A 9522-nucleotide genomic window follows, 5' to 3' on the forward strand; every position below is an offset into this window, starting at 1 on the left:
TTAGCTCTTGAAGTTCATACTGTTTTTGAAGGGTACGTTTTTTTCCCATTGAAATGGGATAGCCTGTTGGAATATCAAGCCCTTTATATTCACTTCACTGCAACAACAATTACTAAAATATATCTCTGTTATGTTATGTGAGAAAAGAATAAGAAGAAGACTTGTTTATCGACTCAAAACTACTGTATCTATTATTCAGAAAATAAAGAGGCTTTTATTGCCTACATATCCTAACGGAACTAAAACAAATTAAACTCAAACAAGGAACCAGTAAGCCCACGTGTTCCCATTTTCCAGCAATAATACTTGGTCCACATGACCCATTCAAGACCCATTCAATTTATTTTACTAAATAACAAAAACAAAACACTAATTAAATAAACCTTTCAAGATTAAAATACCAACATTCACCCCTTAATCTTGATTTGGTTTCCATCACAGCAAAGCCGGTTCTTCATCTTCAATCAAGTTTGCTTCTTTGTCTTTTTCATTCCACTTAGTACATTCATAGCTAAAGTGTCCAAAGTCTCCACAATCATAGCATCGAATTCCACTCTTGTCACCTTGACCTTTTCCTCTTCCTCGGCCTCTTCCACCTCTTTCAAAGTTCTTTCCACGTCCTCTTCCATGTCCACTACTATCACCATGTCTTTGTTCACTTGCCATCATGAGTTGATCTTGTTCTTCCTCCTTTTCTTCATGACTTTGAAGCCTTTCTTCATAGGCTTTGACCCTTCCAACAGCTTCTTCAAATGTCATAGTTTCAAGGGAAGAATATTGTTCGATTGGAGCTACTATTGGCAAGTACTTCTTTGGAACTAAATTGAGAAACTCCCTTACAATCACCTCCTCTTCAAGAGTTGAACCAAGACTTTTGAACTTGGCAACAATACCACTTATTTTGCCCGAAAAGTCGTTGATTGACTCGTTGTCCTTCATCTTAAGCATCTCCAATTCATTTCTTAAGGTTTGCAGCCTTGCTTTTTGCACCCGTTCAGCTCCAATATACCTAACCTTGATTGATTCCCAAACATCTTTTGCATTCTTGTGTTTAGCAACATGTAAAAGAACATTTTCTGGGAGGGTTTGAAAAATTATGCCTTTAGTGGTATAATTCTTCTTCTCATCAACTGCATCTTTGGTTATTGCATCCCAATGTCCATATGCTTTCATAACAGTTTCAATCATAATAGACCAAGTAGTATAATTTGTTTCAGTTAATTTAGGATATTGAAATGGTACAGCAGTACCTTGAGCCACAACCTCTTTTGATCCTCCTGCCATGCTTTCTATCACAGACTTCGATCTCTTTTCTCAGGCAAATCTTTGGTCTTCAGTTTGATTGATAAGCAGCCGGTCCTTTGCTGCTTTGTCGGTCGCTTCTTTCCTTTTATCTGCCTTCAACGGTCACTTACTGGTAGCGGTCACTTTTTGCTTCTATGTTGTAGGCGAGTTCCGGTCAGTCTTCTCGCCAGTTCTTCCTTCCTTGATCAAGTCAGTGTTCTTCTTTTCCGGCGACGGTCTTTGCTGCTTTAGCAGCCGATCTTCACTTCTTCCTGCGACTCACATGAAATCACCTCTCTTTTCTTCTAAACGAGCCCTAGGCTCTGATACCAATTGTTGGAATATCAAGCCCTTTATATTCACTTCACTGCAGCAACAATTACTAAAATATATCTCTGTTATGTTATGTGAGAAAAGCAGAAGAAGAAGACTTGTTTATCGACTCAAAACTGCTGCATCTATTATTCAGAAAATAAAGAGGCTTTTATAGCCTACATATCCTAACGGAACTAAAACAAATTAAACTCAAACAAGGAACCAGTAAGCCCACGTGTTCCCATTTTCCAGCAATAATACTTGGTCCACATGACCCATTCAAGACCCGTTCAATTTATTTTACTAAATAACAAAAACAAAACACTAATTAAATAAACCTTTCAAGATTAAAATACCAACATAGCCTTCAAATTATGCCCTCCAGCTAAGACAAACAACTACTATCAGTCTCATAAAAGATAATTAGAAAAATGACAAATATGTTGTATAAAATGTGTGACACACCAATTTTTTCCAATAAAATCGATGCTAATAAAGAACGTTGATAATAACATTTAAGTACACCTCTCGTGTAGAATTCAAATTTTGTGTATTCTTTGTATATTGATTACAAAAGATTACACAGCTAGGGAACAATATATATACATTGAGAAGACAGAAGGAAACTAATTACAATAAGAAAACAATAGGAAAAGAAAAGATAAGAAGAATAATTTCTTCCAATACTCCTCCTCAAGTTAGAACATGTAGATTACAAATGCCCAACTTGTCAAGCAAAATTTAGTTGTTGGGCTCCCAAAGCTTTTGTGAACATGTCTACATTTTGAGACATGATGTCAATGTGTAAAGGTTCTACTTCCTTAGTGTCAACACACTCTCTAACAAAATAGCAATCCATTTACACGTGTTTCCTACGCTCATGAAAGACCAAGGTTGTTTGCAATGTGCTTGACAGCCATGTTATCACAAAATAATTGTGTCAGATTGTTTTGTTCAACATCTAAGTCTTTCAATAGCCACTAAAGCCACATAACTTCACTGTAACACCCTGTTCTTTAAGTGTTTAATTATAAGTCCCTGAGATTTAAGAGGAAGGGTAATTCTGGTCCTTTTGCGAGAAACGAGTTTGATCCGAGAAGGTTTCGGGCTGGTGTATGTGTTAGAAGCATTTGGACTTCTCGTCAACCCCGTATGAATGTAAAGTTATTTGGGAGCGGGTTTAGATTAGAGGAGTTGCGGTGTTTTGAAGTTGATCATTGTTTATAGCTCTTTGTGGTATAAGTGGATAAAGGGTCCCATGCATGCATGCAATCATTTGTGAAGTCTGGCTGGGTACGCCCAGCATAAGCTGGACGTACGCCCAACGTAAAGGGGCGAAAAGTTGCCGGTGTCCAGGTGAGTACGCCCAGTGTACTCTCAGAAACCCCAAACCCTATTTTAGGGTCAGCCACTATATAAGGAACATGTTGGTTCACCCCTTAGCCTCCTTATGCTCATATTTAGCCTCAGAGAAACCCTAGATCTCTTGTTCTCTCCATTATTGGGTGTGTTTGACCTTGGAAAGCTCTTTTTGGCAAAAGAAAGGCTTGAAGGAGAAAAGAGAAGTTGTCAAAGAAGAAGAAGAACGTGTGGAGCTTGTAGATCTGAAGAGATACCATCCTTTGGAGCTTGTTTGAGTTAGGGATTTGCGGTGAGTTGGTGGTTCGAGAGTTTGCTTCTTCAGTTCAGAGTATCGGCATTCGCGAGGTGAGTTATCCTCACTATATCGACAGGGTCTAAGGCACCAATGCCGGCCCTTTATTGGATTGAGATTCGGATATGGTTGTTATGCTATTGCTTTGATATGTCTGCATCTTGGTAGCTAGGATGGTATATGCTAGAGACCTGGTTAAGGTCAATTTCCCGATATGTAGAGTGATGCTATGCTAGTGACCGGTTAGGTCAGTATCCTGGTTAGGGTAATGATATGTTATGTGATCTGCTTGATCGGTTTGTGAACTATGAACTGTTATATGATTGTATGTTATGTGCACATGGTTGTTTGGACTGGAGTTGGGTTGAGGCGGGTCCTGCTTTGTGATGTAGGCCAAGATACCCAGGGCAGACCGGTTGTTCCGAAGGCCCAACGAGCGGTCCGGATAGGCTGTAGGCCCCACGAGGGCGGACCAGACGTGCCGAGGCTCGGAGAGTGGACCAGGCCGACTGAAGGCCCGGTGCGGGCGGACCAGTCATACTGTAGACTCAGAGAGTGGACCAGGTGGGTTGAAGACCCGGTGCGGGCGGACCAACCACACTGCAGACTCGAAGGACATGACTAGACACGGAGGGTGGACTGAAGGCCGATACGGCGGACCAGTCACACAGTGTGACATCCCCAAAATCACGGCCAAAAAAGATCGATTTTGTTTATGCTTTATAAAAATCAGAGTACTTCATTTTATAAAAAGGCTGCGGAATTTGTTCCCAGAAAAACACGATAAATACGTTATTAAAACATTTTCGAAGAAACGTATTTTTATTCATCTTAAAACGTTTGGGATGTCATCGTTAATACAGAAACATAAGCATAAACAGAACTTACATTTATTTACACTAGTAATCTACATCTCTTTAAATCTCTCAGTGTAAAGTGACTTCATATCAACACCTGTGATATACATAAACTGAGTGGGTCAGGTTGGGAAACCTGGTGAGTACATAGGGTTTTCAACCCACAATAATATAATTGTTATGTTTAATCATCAAACAATTAACCCCATTACCCATCCCCGTTATCTTCTTTACTCTTAAGGATTTAACCTAAGAGTCGTCTATCATGCATTTGTTTATTCTGAAGTCCCTTACTTCCAGGGTTATAGGACTGGCACTAAATCCATAACTGCCGATGTTAGTTCGTAAAGCACTAATTCCATAGCTGCTATATCCTACTCATCGGGTACTAAATCCATAGCTACCAGCGTTCAACAGGTACTAATTCCATAGCTACCAATTCCTACAGGTACTAAATCCATAGCTACCAACGTCTAACTAATAGGTACTAAGTCCATAGCTACCAATTTCTAACAGGTACTAAATCCATAGCTACCAACGTCTGACATGTACTAAGTCCATAGCTACCGGTGTTTGTCCCATAGGCACTAAGTCTATAGCTGCCAATGTATACTCACGTCATCTTCTATCTCTCATCATCTATCTACCCATCATCATACCCCACATATTCGTATATATAAAATACGTATACAGTTTAAATCCTTTAAAACATGTATAAAACGTTCATCCAACATAGACAGCAAGTATTCAGATAATATGCACACATAGCACGTAGTTTATATTAAATACTTCATATCTATGTGTAAGATGAAAGGGACTATGCACTCACCTGATTAGGTGGTGATTCCGAACTCAGACAGCACTTCGTTATCTCAAAACAATTTTCCTCGACAAAACCTAGTATCAATACCACTAGGGTTTAGTTTTTAACGTTAACCACGACTAATTAATAGTCTAGCTATTATTACTATTATATAAGCGTTAAATAACACTCAATATAACTCATAATAATAGCCCAAATAATTATTTTAAGGTCCTAATAATGTTACTATAATTAAATAAAAGCTATATTAAATATAGTATAGGCATAACTCACTTACAATGGGTTTTTATTAAAAACAGGGCTTCGTTGGAGCAGCGTTTCCGAGCCGAAAGCTTTTCTTCTCGGAGCCGTCGGGCGCTCTGGGGCTTTCTTCTCGTGATAGGGAGGTTCCGTAGACTTGGGAGGGGTTTACGGAGGCTAGAGAGAAGTTAGAGAGAGAAAGAGATGCTTATGGTGTGAAGAAAATATGAGGAGTTCACCCTTGTATTTATAGGAGTTTTATAGTAAAGTAGCCTCTAAGCTTCGTCCGTAACTTTTGCATACGAGCTCCGTTTTTGTCTGTCTTTTTACCGTTGAGATCCTATTAATGAGATCTTCAACTTTCGTTTAGACCTTGTTAGCTAATTCTCATTCTATCTCGGATTTACAAAACTGTATCGAATTCGCCGCGCTCGAAAAGTACGGACTAAGCTTCGTCCATAACTTTCGCATACGAGCTCCATTTTTGTCTGTCTTTTTACCGTTGAGTTCCTATTAATTAGATCTTCAACTCTCATTTAGACCTCGTTGGCTAATTCTCATTCTATTTCGGATTTACAAAACTGTATCGAATTCGCCGCGCTCGAAAAGTAGCGACTAAGCTTCGTCTATATCTATCTCATACTATCTCCGTTTTCGACGTTCTTTATATCCATATGTAGGTAAAAATAATATCTACAACTTTCATTTTTGCTCCGTCAGCTAATTCTCGACCGATCATAAATTTAACAGTATGAGGCGTTTAGACTGTTAAATGACCCCGAAGAATTCGTAACTCTTTCATACGAACTCCGTTTTCGTCCATCTTTTTACTGTTGAGTTCCTATTATTGAGATCTTTAACTCTCATTTAGGTCGCTTAAGCCAAAAACCGCTCGAACTAAAATTCGAGTTTCGGGTTGTACACTACTAAGCTGAAACTTTGAAAAATCATAACTTCCTCATACGAAGTCAGATTTGGGCGTTCTTTTTACGGATTTTCTCATTTTAACATACTATACGACTTTGGTTTAGATAACTAAGGCTAAAAAGTCTTCTATCATAAATTCACTTTTTACGCTTCCCGGTGCCGTGCCGGTTTTGCCGTAAAACTTCGACGGGCCATAACTTCTTCGTTATAACTCAGATTTCGGCGTTCTTTATATGTACGGAAACCTTGTGACATATACTATAACTTGGTTAAAATTATTTATTCTAAATAATCTTTTGCCAAAAAGTCGTTTTCGACCCATATTGCCTCTAAATTGACTTGCCCGGATCTACGGGCGTTACACACAGTAGACCCGATATGCATGGATGTTCTATGTTATGTTATGTTATGTATGCTATTTATGTTATGGGCCGGAAGGCAATATGTTATGGGCCGGAAGGTCGTAGCCTGGAAGGGCGTATATGTGGTTGGTATTTTGGGGGTATCTCACTAAGCTTTCGGGCTTATAGTTGTGGTTTAAATGTTTTTCAGGTTCTTCAGGAGACCGTGGTAAGGTGAAGGCGTGATCGTACCGCTCCTTATGTTTATGTTTATGGCATGATTCTAGGAATACTCTGATAATAAATGTATTGAAAACCTTTTTGTAATAACGTTATTAAAATGAGTTGTTTTTGAAAAGTTTAGATTGTGTTGAAAATTTTGGTCGTCACATTCACTAACGGTGGCAGCCATTGCCCGGTATTCAGCTCCAGCTGAGGAATGTGACATTACTAATTGTTTCTTAGATTTCCATGATATCGACGCCCAAGCAACAGGTAACCACTCCTTGATCTTCTAGTTTCAGGACATCCAAGCCAATCAGAATCTATGTAAGCTATTAGATTCGTTCCACCTTCTTTTGGATGTAGTATTCCTTGGCCCGAGGTTGCCTTAGGTACCTTAGCACACTCATAGCAGATGCCATGTGATGTTCTTGAGGATCTGCAATGAACTAACTTAAAACATTAATCGTGTAAGTGATGTTGGGCCTAGTTGCCTGTAAATACAATAGCCTCCATACAAGTCTTCTGTATTTTCTCACATCAACCCAAACTTCTATTGGATTAGATGTCTAAGCCAATAGCTAAATTGATATATACTTGAATTACTAGCGAAATTCTTTTGAGTTGCCCTCAAAGATAATAATTGAATAAGATAGCTTTTGGAAAGAGAGATTGATTTATTGATTTATTATATGATTAATAAAAAGAAATAAATGAATTATTAATATATTATGAGAATAATATATTAATTAGAAATAATATTCTTTAATTAAAAATTAATTAGAATTAACTTTGACATTAATTGGATTAATTAAAAGTGCAATGACCTAAGTTGTAATTGTTCAATAGTTGAACAAAAGGGTTCTAGAACCTTCCCTAATGTGGTGGACGATTTTCGAGGCATATTCTAGAGTTTCTAGAATATCCCTTGGAGATAATTAAGAGATTAGATAATTACCTAATTTGAAATAATAGTAATTTATTCAAATTAAGGTTATCTAAGATTTTCGTATCAACTATAAATAGGACCCTTAGAGTACCAATTTTCGGCCACTCCTTCTCTCAAGAGAATAACCGAAAATATTCACTCTCTTCCTCTCCCCACAAGTTTTCTAAGTTGTTAGAGTTTGAGTCTAAACCATCAGAGACATGATGTGTTTGCTTCCAAGAGCTTTTGAAAAAAGAATTCATTGATTATTTACCAGAATAATCAAAAGGTATGTAAACTCTAAGGGCTTGTTTGGTTCGCAGAATGTTACTGAAGGAATTGCATTTGGAATTAGAAAAGGAATCGGTCAGGAATTTGAATCCAATTCCATGTCCTGTTTGGTTGGCATGAAATGGAATTGGAATTAATTCCAGATTTTGTTTGGTTCATAGTAATTGGAATTGGAATCCATATAAAATGACAGAATTGCCCTTTTTGTCTATATTGTTTAATTTTACTTTCTTTTTTTAATTTATGTGTAAAGATACATTACATAAATTATAAAAATAATAAACTTAATTTAATTGATTGAGTGTTTGTGTCAATATAATGTAAAAATCATGCAAATGACTTCATAACTTAATAAAATTCTTTAAATACATGTCCCAATAATGTTACCAAAAAAACATAACTTAAAAGCTACCACCTTCTTCACTAGATACCCTAATATTGTTACCAAAAATAAAGTTAACGTAAATTATTTCGTTACATCCAAATCAAAGGCGCCTAAAACTTTCATATGCAAAATAATGATCAACATCCAATGCACATCCCAATTGGTAATACTACCCTTCCAAAATGTATTTTACCCAAGCTTCTATAGCACCTTCTTTAATTTCCCAAATTTTTTGAACATTAATTGGATCACTTCTTATCTTGGTCAAAGCTTTGAACTTTTCAAGTTGACTTATTGAATTCATCTTTAAAATCGCTAGAGGGATCTTCTTACTTAACTCGTTAATCTTCATGTCAAATTTAATACCTTCACTCAAGTCCTTTTTCTTTAAGACTTTCTGTAATTAAGCCAACCACCTTGTTAAACCCCTTGTCACTTCAATTTTTCCCCTTCTTGGACCGAACACTCGGTGAAGTTTCATCATGTTGCACGACTGTAGTACGACTAACTTCCTCTGAATCTAGAAAATCATCATCTGAATCTTACGTTTCTTCTTCTAAGTTCACCTCTTGTTCCATCTCCATGAAATCTCTAACTCTATTTCCTTGAGCTCAGTCTTTTCCAAAAACAATGCAAAGATCTTCATAATAAGGAAATGTTTGGTGTTTCCATCTAGTCGCTTCTTTATGTACCTATTTACCAACTTTATAATTCATATAAAAAAAACAAAAAGAAAAATATTTCCATGTAGTCGCTTAATTATTAAAATGTATCTGTAGGTACACCTCCCAGACCGGATCCTCAGCAGTAACACAATGCTTTTCGGGGTCATAACCAAAACCGCTTGTGTTTGAACCATTTACCATATCGTAGACACATTGCAAATCTTTCTTCATGGTTTTTATCTTAGATTCAATATGTGGCTTACCTAAAAGACCCGAGTTTTGAAGTGATTGTTTCAATGCTTGCTCAAGGTGTTGCAAATAACCGGATTTGAAACCATTATCGGCTTTAAACCCTCCAACATTTGTCATATTCACCAATGCCTCAACTAGCTTCGTTTCTTCATTACTTGTCCATGGCCTATAGTTTCTAATTTGGCTTGTCATACCTATAAACATAATGAACAACAATAGATAAACAATACAACATTTTTTTCATAAATAGATAAGCAAAATAACAAATTTTCCAATACAACAACAACCAAGAAATACAATAATTTGTCCAATATAACGATAAGCAAACAATACAAATT

The 9522-nt window shown here is 37.0% G+C and overlaps 1 protein-coding gene across 1 annotated transcript; it reads right to left on the minus strand.

The window, feature by feature from the left end:
- Positions 1–435: 435 nt before the first annotated feature.
- On the minus strand, positions 436–1284 carry LOC145035527 (uncharacterized). Its single transcript, XM_078984058.1, has one exon. It carries the CDS (start codon positions 1282–1284, stop codon positions 436–438), a length of 849 nt encoding a protein of 282 aa, XP_078840184.1.
- Positions 1285–9522: the final 8238 nt, after the last annotated feature.

The sequence above is a fragment of the Lactuca saligna genome, chromosome 3, assembly GCF_052625555.1.
Source record: "Lactuca saligna cultivar CGN05327 chromosome 3, ASM5262555v1, whole genome shotgun sequence".
In the NCBI taxonomy this organism is placed as follows: domain Eukaryota; kingdom Viridiplantae; phylum Streptophyta; class Magnoliopsida; order Asterales; family Asteraceae; genus Lactuca; species Lactuca saligna.